This window comes from Eretmochelys imbricata, chromosome 5 (assembly GCF_965152235.1).
Source record: "Eretmochelys imbricata isolate rEreImb1 chromosome 5, rEreImb1.hap1, whole genome shotgun sequence".
Lineage (NCBI taxonomy): Eukaryota > Metazoa > Chordata > Testudines > Cheloniidae > Eretmochelys > Eretmochelys imbricata.
The window spans coordinates 100,673,433-100,693,735 of NC_135576.1; the positions used below are offsets into that span (position 1 = coordinate 100,673,433).

General features: G+C 43.3%; 1 protein-coding gene across 1 annotated transcript; it reads left to right on the plus strand.

Annotated features, from left to right (window-relative positions):
* Positions 1-1,820: 1,820 nt before the first annotated feature.
* On the plus strand, positions 1,821-8,071 carry DMRT2 (doublesex and mab-3 related transcription factor 2). Its single transcript, XM_077816420.1, has 4 exons — positions 1,821-1,946; positions 2,561-3,013; positions 4,732-4,834; positions 7,035-8,071. Exons 1-4 carry the CDS (start codon positions 1,821-1,823, stop codon positions 8,069-8,071), a joined length of 1,719 nt encoding a protein of 572 aa, XP_077672546.1.
* The last annotated feature ends 12,232 nt before the right edge of the window (positions 8,072-20,303 follow it).

Genomic DNA, 20,303 nt, shown 5'->3' on the forward strand with positions numbered 1-20,303 from the left:
CTATATACGCGCCGTTGGTACATATACTGATGACAGGATACGCCTGTATGTTTATATTAGATAAGAAAACATATTACCTACACACACCATGCAAAGGGGAATATTTATCAGAGTATTTATGTCATAAGCAGTTTCTCTGCGAATATTTTCATCTATATCATTCTTTTCGATCAGCGCATTGTTGGAGAGTTTGATTCCATACAATTGTTTTCCTGGTCACATGGTGGATAAAGTTAATTTCTGGATAAAATTGCTAGTTCTGAGGATAGCCTGACATCCAAGATAATCAATACTTCTATGTTTTTACCTTCCCTCGGCTCCAACTTTTATCTTGAGAAGCAACGACACTTTAAAATATTTCTGGCACAACCGAAACTTTCAAATAATCATTTAATCATTAAGTTTTGAACGAAACAAAGCTGTCTGCCCTCTCCTCCTAGCATCAGAAATGAAGCAACAATAGAAAATTACTCAGGACGATGATATTTGTTGGGGAATATTATTGTTGTGACAATTAAGTGAAGAAAACGTTCAAAATAAATGCACAGTATAACTACCCTTATTTCTAAATGCACAGCATAATGAAACACGATTCTGTTTTATTTTCTGATTTTAAAGGCCATTACCAATCGTACTGAATGCAGCTAAAAAACCCTAACCCCATAAGGAAAATGTGATATTAGTTTGGATATTTTAAATTGGGTTTGATCTTGATGACCGCACTGCCTATAACGAGACAATCTCACTTCCCGGCGCCTTTTATTTATTATTTGTAATCATAATGCTGGCTATGATTTTCCTCTCTTTTGACCTCATGAAAAATTCCCCTTTACCCATGTGTTTACAATACAGGGGGTACGCCTAGTGTTTGCAGGTCTGAAGGATAAACAGCGGCTTTCACACACCTCCCGGCTTGCGGAGGCTGGACACATTATAATCACACAGGCGGACAGACACAGCCAGGGGCGGAGATTGGAGAGAAGAGGGAGGGAATCGACGGCCCGTAGTGCCAATCAGAACTCTCTCCGCCCTACAACCCACCAATCAGCTGTCCGGGCGCCCCAGAGCTGGAGCGGATAATACAGTGGGGCGAGTCGGGCTGGGCACCGCACGGAGGGGAGCAGAGAGGCGGGTGCTGGCGCTGTGCTGTTAAGGCCTGGGGTGCTGAAGACAAATGCACCCCAACCCTCCCTTGCATAGCTCTCTCCCTCGAGCCTGATAAACCACCACAGCATCTCAGCCCCGCCAGCCCCTGGCTTCGGCCCCCGCAGCTCGCCCATCGCTGGCAGGCGCTGCCGTGTCCCTCCCTGGCCCGTCCCAGCCTGCAGAAGTGACTGCCCCGCACCGAGCCGCGATGTGTCGGGGCTGCTGAGGAGCTGCGGTCCCCCACACCCCCGGGCTCTGTGCTGCCCCGGGTTCGGTCTGCGCCCAGCCACTCCCGCGGGGCTGGATGCGGGCTGCGTCTGCGGCCGGCCTCGGGCTCTGAACTTCGGTAAGTGCAAAACCCGGGGGTTGGAGATGTGCGGGCTGGGCTGGGCAGAGGCGAAGGAACCTGCCTACAGTGCAATCTCTGCCGCGATGAAACTAACCCGCCCCCGCCCGCGGATGGCCCCTAGCACTCTGTGAAGGGGCTGGGGCGTCTGCATTCCCTGGCGGAGCGTGTGCTTTCCACGTTAAGAAGTCATTTAACCGCCAGGTTTCCCCATAGATTTGTTCTAACCCTCATACACCAGAGGGAGGAAACCAGGAAAACTCTTCCGACCTTGCAACCCGCTGGCTGCTGCCAGCCCGACCGCCCGTGCTGCGCTTGGCCCACCGGAATGAGGAGTCTTGGAAACGAGCCCCTAGACCCCTTCCTTCTGCCCTTCCACGCCGATCCTGCGTTCGTTGGGCGAGCAAAATTCCCAGGGAGGTTATCGGGAGTTTCGGATGTTCAAGGAATGCAGGTTCGGGCTCTGAACCTACAGCTTCGCCAAACATAAGGGTACAGGCCCAAATCAATAGATAGCGAAAGGGGAAAGCCGGGAAGTAATGCGCGTCGCGCTGAGACTTCCAAACCTGCAGCTCGCAATAGACAATAATGCCGTGAGGCGGGCGTGTTTGCAGCGTGACTGAAGTGACATCCCTATGACCCCAGGCGGTGGTGCGTGTGGGTAACCCCGGCAAGGCAGCGCTGGGCGGGGTGCGTGACCCGGGAGAAATCTGACATCAGTGTGTCGATAAGGACTTGGTGCCTAGTGTGTAGCGATGTGTGATCGATTAGACACGCGTGCAGAAAGGCCGTGCGTGTGGCTCTCGGGCAGCGATGTGACCTGCGTGCAGGAAGGCCTGATGTCGGCACAGACCCTTGCACGACCCCGTCCCAGGGCCAGCCCCACACACGATGCGCGTGTCAGGTGGGTGTGCGGGGCCAGCCCTGGGACGGGGTGCAGGGCGGGACCCCCGGGCGTGGGGCAGGGCCTGTGCCGGACTCCGTGCGGGGGATGTAATCAGCGGGCCCTGCTTGCGGCGGACCCGGAGCCTGCTAAGGGCAGCGCGTGGCGGGGTTTGTGTTTTGCAGCGCGGAGCGGCAGATCCGGGCGGTGCCATGGCCGAGGGGCAGGCCGCCTCCGGGGCCGACTGGGAGATCGACGTGGAGAGCCTGGAGCTGGACGAGGGCGAGGAGCGGCTCGGGGCCTGCCTGCTGCAGGGCGGCGGCCCGGGGGAGCAGGAGGACGAGGAGGAGGAGGAGGACGAGGAGGAGGAGGACGGGGAAGAGGAAGGGGCGGCCCCGCCGGCCCCTAGCCAGCCCAAGCAGCAGCAGGTGGAGCGGGGCAGCGGAGGGGAGCAGAGGAAGCTGAGCCGGACCCCCAAGTGCGCCCGCTGCCGCAACCACGGCGTGGTGTCCTGCCTGAAGGGCCACAAGCGCTTCTGCCGCTGGCGGGACTGTCAGTGCGCGAACTGCCTGCTGGTGGTGGAGAGGCAGCGGGTCATGGCCGCCCAGGTGGCGCTCCGGAGGCAGCAGGCCACTGAGGTGAGGAGGGGGGCGAGGGGGCAGCGCCCACCACCCCTGCGCGAACAGGCGACCCCGCCTGCAGGGGCGCCGCGGTGTGGGGGCCGCCATCCCCTTCCTAGCAGCGCTCCGGGGGAGCAGGCCATGTGGAGAGGTCTCCAAAAAATCGCAGCCGTTTCCAATGATTAATACAGATTTGCTCTGCCATCTGTGCAATTGACTAGTCAACACCAAAGAAGGTAGATGGTGGCATCTGTTTTATCCTGACTGGGACGCAGGCATCATCTTGACTCCGCTGAAAAGGAGCAGGGAGATTTTTTCCCCCAGAGCCTAAATGGGGAGGTAGTTGGTCATTTCCCCAGGCAGTTAAGTGCAGTGAGATTTACAGATGTGGTACTTAGTGAACCTGGGTAAAGAAGTGAATGGGATGAGAGATCCCAGGCGGTGGAGGCTGTCCGCCGCGGGAGAGGGGTTCACTCCTTTCAAAAGGAAGAAATTAATTATTTGTAGCAGAAAAAAACCCCTAGATTCGAGGCGGCACTCCAGTAGGTATTCACGCAGGATGGCAGAGATCCTAGCAGAGTCTCCTCTCCTGGGAAGTGACAGCTATCCACAAACTAGAGCAAAGGGCTCCCTAGTTTTGGAAAGAGACAGCGTGTTATTTGCCCCAGCCCTGTACTTCTGTAACGAAGCACGGAGAGTAACTTTGGGATTTGAATCATTCATGAAGATGTGACTAACCTTTGGATGTGACGAACCACCGCGCATCGAGATTTTCAGAAACTAGCTTGCAAGATTCTTTGCTAGAGGCTGAGTGCTTAGACGTGGCTGGGGGAAACTAGCAAAACTGTCAAGAAAAAAAACAACCCTGTTCGGTAGTTCGCAGCGTCACTGAAGGAATGATTTGTATGTTATTATTAATAGTTATTTTAAGGGGTGGTGCCGGTGAGCAATTATTAAAATTTGATCTAGCACATTGCCACTACCATGTTTCAAGATGCAAATTCCAGGGACTCGTTTTGTAATATATGGCGTAGTTTTAAGGGGCAGTGTAATTCAGCATCTTCACCGCTTTGCCGAGGAGAAGCTGGAAGTAAACGTGCTCTCTCAATAAATTCGTTACATTTATGGGCTCGTTGCTAATCAAGACCTCCTATAAGAAAATCAATGTGCGCAAATATTCCAGAATTGCTATTCCCCATCTTTACCACGCTCTCTGATCTACACCTTTCTTTCCCTCCAGAGTATTTCCTCAGGGTTTTGGAACGGTTGGTTTTCAGTAATCATTTTTCATTTAAAAGGAGGCGTTTTGTTTCTTAGTATTAAGCGATCGGCTGGTCTGACAGTGATGCAGAGCTGTGAGCCGTTCCGATTTTCACTCGGATCTAATCTTCTCTTTTGAGTGCCGGTGCTCTGTTATGTCTACTCAAACTCCCGGGCTCTGATCACAGAAATAGGTTTAGATGCTGCTTAAAAAATATCACGCTTGCTTCTCTTTCCTATTGACATTCGCTCACCCCGGCCGTTTTGCGTCACTTTCTGTTTTGTTTATCCGCACTTAAGGCAGATTCTGTATAACAATAAAATCCGATCCCTCCTTTTGCAAGCCGGAGAGTGACATTTTGATTCTTTTGAATCCGTTCTTTTAAAACGAGCAGAGCGGAAAATAAAATTTCCTTAAGGAAGGAAACGCCCATTGTCCTGTTTATTGACCGTTTTCTTCTCTTTTCTCTTGCTAGGATAAGAAGGGGCTAACAGGGAAACAGGCTAATTTTGAGCGCAAAACAGTCTACCAGAGGCCTGTCAGGACGCCCAGCTTGCTGGCCAAAAGCATTTTGGAAGGTAAAAACTCCCATGCATTCTGACCTTTATGAGCAACAGACATCTGAACTGTAGGAGTTGCTGAAACACCTACTCAGATTTCCATGTGCTATTTTGGAAAAAAAAAACAAAAACAAAACAAAACAGAAAACAAAGTGTCTTGCATAATGCTAAAAAATCTAAAGTAAAACAAAAAAAAATACAAAAGTATTTGATGGCTCCCTACTACAGAAGATCTCAGGATTTACACTGTCTGTGCAAATTAAAAGCTTAAGGAATTCTCTCTGTTTTAGAAAAGTTTCTCATTACAGAATTAAGAAAAAAGGCTAAATATCATGCAACAGATTAGAAAAATAAACACTAATTCTACTAATTATTTACTAATATTATTTAAAGGAAACATGATTATATTGAAGACATTTTTCTTACTCTGCAGTACATGTGGAGTGCATATACACCAGTAAGCATGATATACTGTTGCCTCAAATCTCTGCACATCAAGAATATATTTTAAAATTTTAGACTCTAGCAAATAATTGTTTTAGAACATAAAATAGTTCCCCTCCCTTTCAAATGAGATCTCCCAGTACATTTTCTTGTATGTTTGTTTATTTGTATTTTTGGTTAGGATGGAGATGCAGGAAATATGATCAGGCTGCTTGTTATGAAACAAAATTGCACCAAAGTATTCTAGAAACAACAAATTGAAATGTAGGATAATTTTTAGTGTAAAAATGAATGTACGTAAATAACTACCTGGCAATGATTGACAGTGCAGAAGATTTTATTGTTTCATTTTATTTGTAAATGAATGCAATGAACTTGACCTTTTGTAAATATAAAACGTAATGGACTTTTCAAACAAATTTGATTACATTATTTTGTGCTGCCAGAAAAATATTATTTATAGTACAATACCATTTTAAGGTAAATATTTATTAAATAAATAAATGTTTTAAAGGGCTAATTCTTGCTTTTTTCAGTATCCTATAACTTATACCCAAAATTGTTTATATGGCCATTTTGGTTACTTTTCAAGTGATTAGAAATTAGAAAAAAGACATGAAAATGATGAAGTCCAGTTCTTTTAAGCGATATCTTCTCTTTACCTGCATAAGTTAGAAAGAAAGTTTGGCCAGATACTTAAGTGATTTTGGCCAGATAAGAAAACTCTTTCCAGGTTACTTTCTTCTGCAATTCATTCTTTAAAAAAGAATCTCTTCCACATTCTTTTCCCTAAGCTATCTTAACTTTCTTTTTCTTTTCTCCTAGCTCTCCTTGGATTTTTCTACCATCTGTAACAATGTGTTACAGATAATGATTCATCTTTAGAAAATAGAAATGGCATCAGCTATAGGTATAGATATCTTCTTTGGCAATGGGGAAACCAGTGTGAGATGAATGGGAGTGAAAAGGGGCTAAATCTTGTTCTCCTTACTCATGTAAGTAGTTCCATTAACTTCAATGGGATTACTTGTCTGGGTACAGCAAACAGGATTGGGCCCAGTATATTATATTAAGTGAATCTAATTCGTGTGGTCTCCTAATTGAAAATATTGCAATTTTAAGTAATTTGTATTCTTTTCTTAGTTTCGAGAAAGTAAAATAATCTAAATAATTTAGGTTTCAGAGTAACAGCCGTGTTAGTCTGTATTCGCAAAAAGAAAAGGCGTACTTGTGGCACCTTAGAGACTAACCAATTTATTTGAGCATGAGCTCACGAAAGCTCATGCTCAAATAAATTGGTTAGTCTCTAAGGTGCCACAAGTGCTAAATAATTTAAATTTTCACTTTTTAAAAAGCAATTTTAAACGGATGAATGAAATTCCAGCAGAACAAGTAACATAGAGGAGTAAATCCCTGCTCACTTTGAGCCCAATCTGACTGCTGTTGACTTCAGTAGGAGTTGGATTGGGCCCTTTGTGTAAGTAATCCTGTTGTCTTCACCAGAACTACTTACCTGAGTAAGATGAGCTGGATTTGGCCCTATATATGCTGGAAGCATCTATATAATACACGGGCTTGGCTGTGCAACGTGCTGAGCAGTTCCAGCAAGGTGACTTACTTGGGAGTTGAGGGCATTCAGGATTTTCCAGGAAGTGCTTAGGTCCTTGCAGGATTGAGCGCCACATTAGCATTCCTGTCCTTTTACAAACACTGCAGGTAGGTGATCCTATTTTAGTTACTTTAATTTATTCATATCCATACCTTGTTGTTTTAGGTTATCGCCCCATGCCAGCAGATCCTTACCTGGGAGGGAATTCACCTTTACCACCCCCTGTAAGTGACAGGATGAGGAAAAGACGGGCCTTTGCTGATAAAGAGCTGGAGAACATTATGTTAGAGAGAGAGTATAAAGAAAGGGAGATGATGGAAGCCACTCAAGCTGCTGCCCTTTTCCTGCCTAACCATATGGTGCATGGAACTGAATACAATTCCTACAAAACTGCCTTTAACCCTACCCAGGTTGAAGCTCCTAGCAAGGAGTTTTGCAACTTCTTACCAACCTGCCTTGACCTAACCATGCAGTATTCAGGATCTGGGAATATGGAACTGATTTCTTCAAATGTCAGTGTAGCCACTACCTACAGGCAATATCCCTTGTCCTCCAGATTATTGGTATGGCCAAAGCGTGGCCCCATTAGTGATGCTTTTCTCTACCAGCAATGCCTACTGAATGCTACTGCAGTCCAAGCTCTCAAACCTGGGGCAGCCTGGGACTCCAAGACTTCACAAAGCCAGGATTGTGTAAATTCAGAGCAGGAGATGATGTCACCAAAAACTGAAAATTCACTTGTGCTTTCTCATGCTCGAGAAATTCAGCATGTCCCTCAGGAGGCCCGTGAGAGGTCTGCTTTCTCTCCTCCTAAAAGGACTTTTCCACAGATTTCTGAGAAGGATTCTCTGGCTTCTCAAGAACACATCTTAAGCAAGATCAGCAAAGAAAATACCAAGCATCCTCACACACTCAAGTATAATCCGTTCCACTCATTTTTACAGCAAACATTTCATGACAAATCGGGGCCTGAGTTAAAAACATCGTTTGTAAAAGAGAGCTTTGAAGAGACATCTAAGAAGTACAGAGAGTGCTCCATCAAAGAGAACCAAAAGTACAAATTTACAATAGACAGATACTCAAAAGACTTTTTTGGGGCCAAACAAGCTGCAACAAAACTCTCAGCAAATGAGCCTCTATCATTCTCTGTTGAATCAATCCTTAAACGACCCTCTTCTGCAGTCACTAATGTCTCTCAGTAACTGCATCTTCAATGTCAAGTTTAAATGTTTGCCATCTGCAAAGTTGCTGCCACCTGCCTTTTCTCTCCAAAGATTTGTACAAAGGAATTTGTTATGTAAATGGTGATTTTAAAAAAAACCTGTGTACATAAATATGCATGTTTTCTCTCATGAAAATAAATATTTAAATTTTAAAAATGAAAACGGTGCATGTGCAGACTGTAAAGTGTAGGCTTTATACAGCACTTCAAACGTTACAATAAAATGAGATGACTTATGAACATCCCTGTTCTTTGTCATGCCAAGAGGACATTATCACTTCTGCCTTATGTCTCTCTCCCTCCACAGAATGGGTATCCACCCACTTGCAGAACATGCGTATGCTATTGTTCGCTATTATAGAAAGGGTAATTATTTGCTATGCTGCAGTAACTCATCTCTGATTTGTATCCATACTAGCTCGCAGAACAGGCAACAGCAGTGCAAGTTTACCTGCTAAGATGCATCGAAGGCATCTTTCCACTGATTTCAATGGGCTTTGGATCAGGCTCCAACTGTCAGTGCAGTCCTGATAGGATAAACCTCCTAGGATGAGAGAGTCGTTTATTCTGGGCCTCTCTATTGAGACTGGCATTATTCAAGGAAGTTTTGAAGTGTGGCGATAGGGACAATGGGAAGAAAGATGGAAGAATAGGAACATTCAGTGACTCTTTTAAGTGTTCTCAGATAAAGGTCTGCTCTTGTGTCAAATGGGCATTAAAATCTCCCTCAGGCTCTTCACGGACTTGGAATATCTAATTTCCTAAAACTTTTCCTTTCTGACAATCACAAGCTAGACTAGATATTTGTGCCACCTTCAATGAAATGAACTTTGGGGTAAAAAAAAAAGTTTCATAGAATAATAGCTACAAAATGAAAATTAAGGTATAAAATTAAGAGGAGATATTATATCTTTCAGTCCTTTTGTAGGCAATGAAAAGAAAGTTAGGCTGGTAGATAGAGTTCACCTCAGCCTGAAGCCTCCTTCAGGTTGTGGAAAACTTTACCTATTAACTTTGATTTAACTTAACAGACTTTTTAAATTTTTTTCCTTATTTTGCTATTTTTTTCCCTATTTTACCATCAGCTAAGCAGAATTAGCTTTTGTTTTCCTGCTTTCTATACACACTAATTTTAATCCTATCAATGTGTTTACATAGTCCTAGGTGATACTAGTTTGTTTTATCATCTAAAGGTCTAGTAGCTGGGTGAACAAATGGAAGTGGACAGATTAGGTCACAAATTCTGAGTAACGAGCGATTTTTCTGAATTTTGTTCACTATTCAGAAGTGTTTGGTGATTATTTTTTCCTGAACAAATCTCAGCCCATAGATTGTAAATGAACTGACTACTGTGAGTATTTCTTCAGGTATTTGATATTTGAGTTGTGTGAGTAGTGTCACTTAGATCATCCAACCATGGAATAGAAAGACTCTGATGTGACTTAACCTTCATAAATTACTTCTGTGTGGCTATCTTCAGGTTTTATACTGTTGCCCATCACGGGAATATCTGAGCTCTTTGTATGTAAAATCAATAGTAACAGCAAAGTCTGCCTTTGCCTGACACTAATTTCATTGAGTAATAAAACCAAATGTTTTGTGATTTAACAAATCTTGGCCACTGGTTCAAAATTCACTTTCCATGAACATTCATAGAAATAATACTTTGCTTGTGTGAATGTTAAATAAAAAGGGGTGTGAACACAATGAAAGCAAAATTGTATTTGAAGGTGCTTGAAATATTCATAACTGCTTTTTCTGACTCTGTCCCTGATCCAACTCCCATTTAGGTCAATGGAAAGACTACCACTATCTTAAATGGGAATTGGATCAGACCTTATTTGCCCAGATCTAGTCCCTAGCTATCTGTGAATCCACAGCCACTCTGAATCATACCAATCTTACAGTTTTGCCTATGTATAAGGCTCCTCGCTTTTCATGTTTCATGGTTTTATTACCATGGCTTCATTCTTTGGTGGTGGAGGTTACGGAGCATAAAATGCTAATGAAGACTTTAAATTTACTATACATTTAATATATTTCCTTTGTTACTAAAATTCTGTTTGATTTATTTCTCAAGCTGCTGGCATGAACTGTGATGATAGATGTGGGAAAACCAGAAGTCCAACTAGTAGACCAGTTCTGGACTCTGGGAATTTGTCCTGAATAAATGTCTTGTTGCTTAACAATGCATGTATCTAACTTTGTTCAGCTTAATATCGGTAATCTTTTTCCAGGAAATTAAGCACCTTAATTTATCTTTGGAAAAAAATATAAGACCTCGTGACCCCTTTAAAGAGCCAATTGAGTTGAATAATTCCATGTCCAAATTCTGGGACAATTCCAAATTCTAAAATCTATATTCCAGATAATTTTTTTCAGAGCACAGTAATTGGGAGGGGAATGGCATTTTTATTACTTCTAACCAGAAATGTGACCCTTGAGACAAAACTGGGCTAAATCATGTTTGCTCGGCTGCAGAAGTAGTCCCACTAGAGTCAAGATTTGGCCCTCTGTCTGATCATTGTCCTTTTCATTTAGTTCTTTAGGCTTTATTAATTAGCTTGTCTGGTACTCACATTTTCTTTTCTTTTTCTTTTGTAATCCCTAGGTTTTCATGAAACGATGAAAATCTTTCATGCAGCTTAAAAGTTCATCACTCCCAGCTCTGTTTTCCTTTCTTTAAAACCTTTGCGAGTCTATTTATTGCTCATGGAAAGAAAGGCTTAATAGTGTGAGGCGTGTGTGTAATGCATATGGTGCCATGTAACCTTCCACACACAGCTCTGCTTGACCAACAGCATTCCTGCTCTTTGAGCCCTGGACCTCTCTTGAGCAGAGGCTGCCAATGGTGTCCACTTGTGTGATGGTCTGGTGATGTGAACTGATGGAGAGCAGGTCAGGACCATCACTGTTGCTTTCAGTTGTGACCAAAACTGGAATTTGAACCCTGGCCCCCAGATGAAAATGTCTGTTGCATTGACTAATGGCATTACCGGCTCTCATCCTGCATCCATTTTTCTATTCAACCTTTTGATATGTCAGCTTTTAAAATAATACACACTGCTATTTTGGATATAATTTCTGTATTATTTTCTTAGGTGTCAGCAGTCACAATCCTATGTATGTGAACACCTGAACCCAGATCCAGTCCTTCAGTAGGAATCCACTGCTTTTTCTGCAGTTTCAACCATACATTATTTATACTTTACTCAGCTTCTTCTGAGCGGGCCTCTGGTTTACTCCCCTCTAACCTGAATTCTTTTCGTGCAGCTGTGGAACATGGTTGCAGGGGAGCTCAGTTTAAGAACTGAGGCCAGGGGTTAATAACCTACGTTTGTGTTTGTTTTTAAACATAAAAATGTTGTTTGCCGTGGAAAAGAACAAAGTACAGTCATGCACGGCCCCTGCAAAAGTAGCAAGAAGATCCTTGCAGATCCGGTTGCCAGAAAGCACAAAACCACCTGCTACTAGTGTGGGACTCTGCACTCATAGCTCGCAAGAAGAGTGGACTCATTTGTAATAAGAGGTGGAGGATCTAGAGAGACTACGAAGCTATAGTACCCCCAAAAGAGCTCTGTGCATGTATTCCTTGCTCAACACTTCTAGCTTGCTGGTCTGGTGTCAAGGCATAGGCATCTGTGATACTGGCTCAGCACCTCTGTGTTACTGCACTTACGTCAAGGTGCAGACCTCTGAGTTTGCTGGATCAGTATTTCTAGCTTACCATAAAGTACAAGCTTTTGTGAATGCTCAGATTTCTACATGGTCTCTGGCTCAGCACATCAAGCTTCCTGGGCTGGCCCAGACATTTGTATGGTGCCTGGCTAATCAGCTGTAACTTACTCATCTGATGTTGAGACTCAGGCCCCTGTGAAGTCAGTAGCTCAACAGCGTTAGCAGGCTGGGCTGATGTCCAGGCACAGGCCCCAGTGAGGCTAGTGACTCACTACTTCTTTGCTGCAGGGCTTATGCTAAGGCACAGACCTCTTTGAGGTCTCTGGTTCAGGCCCTCTGGCTTTCTGGGACGATGATACTAAGGCTATGGCTACACTAGAGAACTTACAGCTGCGCTGCTGAAGCACTGACGGGCGAGAGCTCTCTGGTCAACGTAATTAAAACACAGCCAACGAGTGACCATAGCTATGCAGCTCTCCCAACAACACAGTGCTGTCCACACCAGTGCTTAGGTCGGTGTAACTTACGTCGCGTGGGGGTGGCTTATTCACAGCGCTGAGCGACATACGTTATATCGACTTAATTTGTAATGTAGCTGGCCCCTAAGACTCTGACCTGGGTGAGTTTAGTGGCTCAGGAGCCCTAACTTGGGCTGCTGTGAAAGCACGGGTGCCTGTGAAGTTACTGTCTCACCAGAGCTCACGCTCATTAGTACTTTGTCGAACTCGCTAATTAACTCAGAGCGAACAGCAACTATCATTCCATTTCTTTATTCTAACCACAGTGCAGCTTACCTTCCCATCTTCCCATTTGGATTTGTCAGCTTGTTTTAACAAATCAGTTCTTACACGAATGCTTTCCACTCATCTGACCTTGATGTGATAAATAACTACTGGGAATCCTTGCTTTCTGCTGGCTGTATCATCAGCTTCTTTTCCCACTGAATTTTTGTCAGCAGAACAGCATACAGTGAACATAAATATCTCCTTTCAAATCAGGTACCTGTCGGCCACTTTCCATTTGATTGTACTGATACTAGGACAAACACGACTTAAGCAAGAATGGCCAATAGGGAGAGCCTGTTTTGGTGAGTAGTAATCAATGGACAGAATAGTGTAACTGGGGGGCCCAAAACTCAGCTAGTCATTCACTGGTAGGAAATGTCCCTCCTGGAGATAGTAATTGCTATTATAAATGGAGAAAAATGTGTCCCTTTTATGGAAATTTTACCCCCCCACACACTCTTCGGGAGCAAAGCTGGTATGGTTCTACTGTATGGGGGTGTCAGACAGGATACAGAAATATGGTGCATGGAGTTCAATCCACATCCCCATGTGCGAGGTTTTGAGTAGGTGTGTGCTGTGGGAGTGGTAAGGGACTGTCCAACAGGTCTGTAACTACTTGGATCTGCCGACTCAACCCCCCCTGCGTACTGCGGAGAGAGGGCACAGCAGCTGCAGGTATTACTACAACCAACCGGCTGCAGTCGTGGCTGTGGAGCTCCGGTGTGATCTCAGTCCGTGGGCGTGATTCTGTTCCTTGACCCCTACTGAATTCCCTGTGCAAAGGCTGTTTGCTTGGGCTTTGCCTCCAGGTGAGAGGATTCAGATCTATGTAATGAAAAGTTACAAGTTGTTGCCACGAATACAGTTTTGTGCTAACCGTACTAGCATCTTCCTACCAATTAAAGGCTTATACAGTAACCAATAGAAAAGCAGGAATTAATTCTCTATATTGTTAGTTTAAAACACTAAGTCTTCTCTAATAATTTTAAAAGCTCATTAAGGCTGAAACTCACACAGAAGTAAGTTCTTACACAGAGCCCTTATTAAGGCAGGCACAGAAATATACACCCACAAGCTGGTCAGTTAGTGCTAGAACCTGGTGAAGTATGGACCTCCTAGAGACAAGGCAGGGGCATCCAGGGGTCGCCAAATCACTTATCTTCTTCAAAGGGGTACAAGAGTCTTAGGGCTTAGTTCTACAGTGACTCCTCCTAACCATCTAGCTGAGAGCTGCTATCTGAAAGGCACTCTCTATCCCCCATTGTACTTGGCCAAACCTGGACCAGAAATGGTGGAAACAGTCACTACTTACCTACACTGGCAGGTAGCAGTCATCTGGGAGGCAAATCAGTTTATCCCAGGAGGGGGCTCTTAGCTTGAACATCTTGGTAAGCTCAACTGTCCTAGTGTCACATCAGCAGAGAGCCAGGATCAAAACAACTTAGAGCTTTTAGGTCCAAACCAACATCTTAAACTACACCCAGGAATCAACTGGCAGCCAGTACAGCCTATTGCGTGTTGGTGCTCCCTGTGTACAAAATTACTTAGCAATCAGGCTGCTGCATTCTAAGAATAAAGTGTGGAGGTAGCTGCAAGGACACGTGAGTTGTCTGGGGATGGTTCTTGGTGAAGCCGAGCGACAAAGTGGTTTTAGAGATGCTGTTCTTTTCTTTACTCTAGTAAAGTTCCTTGTTAAGTGTTAGAAGAAAGTGACTCACTTTTGGTAATTCCTTATCATTGTCACATGACAGTAACCCCATGTAGAGTATATTGCCAAATATTTCATCTCACGGTAACTAAGGTGTGTGTAATTGTGGTAAGGTCTGCATCCAAAAGAAAAGACTATATGATTAGGAGGTTACCTCTAGCTCATGGTCATCCGTAGTGTATGATATATATTGAGTAACGTTAGGGTTTACATAAAGGAAAGGGGGGCATGGATCAACATTCATGTCGCACTCCCTGTAAGTACGCGGCCCGGGGAAACTAATGATCCAACCAGTGGACCAAATTCGGTGTTGAATCCTGGTCATGTGCCACCTAAGGCATGTTGTGCATATGCTAAGAAGAAAGAAAGGAAACAGGAGCAGGAAAGAATTAATATGTGTTAATAAGCAGGTTCCCTGTTGCTATTTCCCTATTCAGCATATGCATGGTTTGAGGGCATTGCGGCCCCCCACCCCCAGCTGCAGGGTATGTGTTGAGAAGTGGTCTGCATGTTTGTGGCAGGATTGGGGGAGGGGGAAGGGACAACACAGAGAGGAAAGGAGAACTTCTGATTTGCTGTAGCCTGTGTTGTGACAAACGGGGTGACATATTGCTGCCTCACCACATGGTCCCAGTTCATTGTGCAGCAGCTCATGCTCCATATCACTGCAAAAAAAACCCAAAACCAGTCCCCTCCACCCCCACTGTATGTACGCCTCAACTAAGCAACCATGCATTGGATATTGTATATTCTTCCAAGCCTCTCACTTTTCTGGTGTATGTTATCCTTACCTGCCTGTCAAGTCCATCATTTAGGCCCCTATCCTGCAACCACTTACAGTTATGCTTACCCTTCCCCATGGGAGTGGTAAAATTGACTTCACTGGAACTAGTCATGTGCTGAAAGTTAAGCATATATATCAGCATCTGTGACTGCAAACATCCTCAATCTGCATCTGTCTTTTACAGGTTTTCTGTAAATAACCCAAATTAGCAAGTTTATGTGGTGGTGGTGGGCAGGAGGAGGCTACTAAATAAATAATAATAATATATCTCTCACAGATGGGGAACAGCCACATATGGATGAGCATAATCCATTCATTAGTTTATGAACACAAAGTCCCACTAGAGAGTATCATAAATCCATGTGATGTTCCTGAGTGCTGGATTTTGCATTTGGATTTGTGAATTAGCTGAAAGTTGTGTAAAATGAAAATCACATGTATTCAGAAACAGCACCATAGCAGTGGAAGCTGGTAACATCTGAAAGTGGGTAGGCAAAACTGACACATAGAGACATGCTCAGAGCCAATTTACAGCAAAGGGTAAAGATCATACTATATCTGACTTCTCCCTGGTGACTATCCATCCAAAGATTCTCTTGTGTGCTGATTATACCAGCAAGCGTATGGAATATATTACAATCACCAATAGGCTTTTGCCACGCTAATTTCAGAAAGAAGCATATGAATAACATGGGGTGTAGGCTTTAACCTTCTACTTGTGATAAAAATGAGCTCCATTTTCATTGTTATCAAGCAAAGATGCAAGTCTTAACTAGCACACTTGTTGGAAGAGAGCGGTACCATGAGGGAACCACAGTTTTGTGCAAAAAGTGATGCAAGCCTTTCTAATGCTTCCACTTTTAGCTACTGGATCTGAGATAAGAGTTCAGTCCTAAAGGCCAGATATTCAAAAGCTGGGCATAATAGGTGAGTCATACAAAATGCAGATGTTGCAACTCCTGCACTTGTGTGCAAAAGCTAGGCCACTGAACATGCATCTAACTCCTGCACTGTTTACCAGAAGCTGGGAATGGGCGACAGGGATTTGCTGGATCATTTGCTGATTAACTGTTCTGTTCATTCCCGCTGAAGCACCTGGCATTGGTTACTGTCAGAAGCCAGGATACTGGGCTAGATGGACCTTTGGTCTGACCCAGTATGGCCATTCTTATGTTCAGTGATATCAGCCATTTCACATGCACAAATGGAGGGATTTGCCTGCCAAATTGCTGTATGTGACTTTTGCTCAGGGCTTCACAAATTTAGCTTATATCTTTAAACATAAAAATAATTTTAAATTTATTCCTGGTTATCATGGGTTGATACTTTATTATGCATATGACATAATTAAATTTCCCTTTCAGTTGCTCTCTAATATTTATCATTATTTAAATTCAGGAAATTGATACTTGTGTTAGGCAAATATATTGAAGGGTCAGAAAACTGCACTCGTCAGGCACAAAAGTGAGGTGTACATGGAGCATTGGACTCTAGCAACAGGGACATTGGAAAACTTCAGTTTTCCATCAGTAACACCTTTAAAGATTATTAAGTATTTAGTGAGCGAATATGACTAAATAGTTGTAGTGAGGCTTGGACCAAAAGGAATGCTGGAAATGATTATTAGTATATCCCAGGTGATGGTCTTACTGTGTAAGCAAATGAAAATCAAATGACTTGAGCCACAGCTGCAAGGATCCTCATAAACCATCTTTAGAACAGGTTGACACTACAAATCCTTTATCTGGTTAATTTGCTATTCGACTTTTTGGAAGCCTATATGAAATGTGTTGATGGTCTAAATACTACCACCACTCCCAGCACTGCTTGGCAGTCTGCTTTCTCCGCACACATGCTAAGGACTGAATAGCTATAGAACTGAATATGGGCTGCCTGATCTCAAGAACAGGTAAATAGATATTGGTGGTGGTCTCTCTTCCCCTCAGCCAATCTAAAGGAATCCAGAGTGGTGGAGATGAGTGATGCAAAACATCCAGTATGGCAATCCAGCTAATCCCAGATAATACAATGGGACACCGTGGAGAGTTCTCTTTTCTTTTTGAAGAGCTGGGTACCCCAAGAGGGGGGACTGAATCTTGGAAAGCAATGTAGTTCCAGCAGTATTTGGTAAGCTCTTGCTGCTCTTTCTAAATCTAGGCTAGATTGTGAATCTAATGTGGGGCCAGCAAAGAGATGGTTTATGAGTTGTCTTGGCAGAATTCAATTTTTTTTTAATCATTTGAAACGTTCACAGTTGTGGGAAATTATGGGGGAAGAGTCAGACAACAATTATTTAATGACAATAGATGTTGAGATTCAAAAAGTTCAAGCTTTATAACTGTTAAAATATACAGAGTAAATATCCTTAAATCAAACACTAAGTTCTCAAGCAGCATTTTTCTTACTGTGCCTCTTGTAACTTTCCATGATCATCCATGGAAATATTTTTTCGTTGGTTCGTCTGTGTACAGTGAAATCAGCATTTACTGACATTTGCTGATGAAAAGCTAATCCCTCAAGCCTACATATGTGGTTCAGTACAGTTTCAGAACAGAGTGGAAGGCAACATGTGAAGACCCAGCACTGAGGGTTTTCATCCCTACACATCAGTGGTAGGCCGCATGCGGCCCATCAGGGTAAGCTGATTGCGGGTCATGAGACATTTTGCGGACATTGACTGTGTGCAGGCACGCCCCCCGTGGCCGCGGTTCACTGTTCCCAGACAATAGGAGCTGCAGGAAGTGGCGGCTAGCATGTCCCTGCAGCCTGCCGCTTCCCGCAGCACCCATTGGCTGGGAACGGCGAACCGCAGCCACTGGGAGCTGCGGCGGGCCATGCCTGTGGATGGTCAACGTCCACAAAATGTCTCCCGGCCCGCAATCAGCTTACCCTGATGGGCTGCATGAGGCCCACAGGCTGCAGGTTGCCCACCACTGTGCTACAATGATTCAAACAATATTAAATAATAACAACAGTGCACTGAAAACAAGGTTTAGTCCTAAAAGCAAGTTTCCTAGATGCGTAAATTCCAAGGACAGAAAGGACCATTGTGATCATCTAGCCTGACCTCCTGTCTAACACAGGCCATAGAACTTCCCCAAAATAACACATAGACTAGTGGTGGAACAATTATCATCACAATATTTTGGTCTTATATATTGCTTTGAAAATAAAAGCTGAATAATTTATTGGCCAATACTTGATAAAAAGAGAATGTAATTATTACCCAGGTGTAATTATTGCACAGTACAGGTCAGCTGATCATCAGAATTTGACTGGTGTATGTTTCAGTTTACACTGGCATGAAAACTGCCATTCAGGGCTCAGACTGGGAGGGAAGCAAGGTAAACATTATTTCCTGTTAAACTAGTCATCACTTTAATAAATATTGTGAGAAGGCAGGAAGGAAGTGGAGTTCTCATTTATAAATTCAGCCCCTGTTCCAGGCTCACTCCATTTTACAGCCACGAGGATTTAATAATAGTGATATTTTGCACTTAGCAAATTTCATTTGTGGATCTCAAAGCACTTTTCAATGATGTATTGATCATCACAATATCCTCATATAGTGCTGGTAACTATTATTATACCCATTTCACAGGTGGGTAAAGTGAGTCATGGTGAAGTTAAGGATCACAGAGTAAGCCTGTTAACACTTGTGAGCAGTTACTTGTGTGAATAACTTCTTGAAATCAGGTGGACTAGAATAGATCACAAGTGGAGGGAGAGCTCACCAGTTTTGTTGGGCGTTGTCATGGATCTCAATGTTACGTGATGATTATAATTGACTTTAATAGGACTACTCATGCAGGTAACTACTCACCTGCAGGAGAAGAGATTTGCCCAAGGTCACGCAGTAAACTAGAAGCAAAAGCAGAAATCGAACACAGAAGCTTTGACTATCATCTCCAACCACCAACCCATATTGTCTTTATCTGTGGTAACATAGCTTTAATCAAATGCAGTAAAAACCAATCTCCAAATACTCTAATCACTAGACATACTCTCTTTGCAAATGAGAGGTATATACAAGAGAGTGAAGGACAAGACCAGGGTAAGAAAGGAGCCAGACAAAGTCATTTTAGCATGTGGACACTACCACCAGAATCATTAACTGCACAATGTTTGGTCATGGAGTTTGGACATCAAGTTGTTTGCAGAGGCAAAAAGAGGACAAAGCAGGCCCCCTGCATGAAGCTGGTATGATAGCCAGCCCAAGCCAATTGAAACATGGTGCAAAACTTGAATAGTTCACATCAAGATCTTCAGTGTTCTGCATTAAAAAATTGTGTTGACCTGTGAACCCTGACTGAACTTTTACGAGTGTTTACTTCAGTGTAATCAAGTGACTGGAATAAAAATATCTGTCACAGGATCATTGCAACAAAAGCTTGATAGATGCTCTCAAGAGTTGTTGGGAAGGGATTCTTTATAATTTACATGCTTCATTTGAAATATAGATTCTGAAGTACTAGTACATACATCTGTTCCCCTGACTTTTTAACCATGGAGTGCTAGTTTATTGCTGAGCTTAAGGATAAAAGAAGCAAGAAATGAAAGTTTCAAAAAAAGTTTCCTTTGCACTAAGTACATTCAGATGTCTTCCTCCATGCGTCCCACACAATGCTTTACATCCAGCTTATTTTACCTTTTGTTTACTAGGTTATTTCATTAAGAAACGAGTTAATCTTGAAAGGTGGTGAAGATGGGGTTGGGAAAAAAGTTGTTTACAAATATTTTCATTAAAAGTGATTAAAAATACACTTTTCATAAAAAGTGATTACAATTTTTTTTAAAAGTTGATGCTGCATCATTAAACTGATGTAAGAACAGGTTTATGGGAAACTGTCTCTCTTTGTAGTGAAAACCATGGTCATTTCACTTTTGGTTGTGTCAGCCCTGTCTGACCTGAGGTTTTAAATTATATGAGATGGGGGCCAGGGGATGGGAGGTCCTATGTAAATCCCCACTCAAAAATTATTCACATTATACATACCAAACATCCACACCTAAGTAGCACTGTATTGTCAGCTGTCATTTGGAAGGACCTGAGGAATGAGCTAACCTTGAATGACTTTTATGGCCCAAGCACTTTTATGATCCCTGGGTTTCCTAGCCAAATGGAAAATCTGCAAGCAGCAGGGGAGCATGGCGTTTGGTTTCTTTTTCTGATACCTTGAATGTCTCAAAAAAAGCCTTATAAGATGCCCAGAGAGCATGCTGATGGGCATAAAATAAATGCCTACAATAACAACAG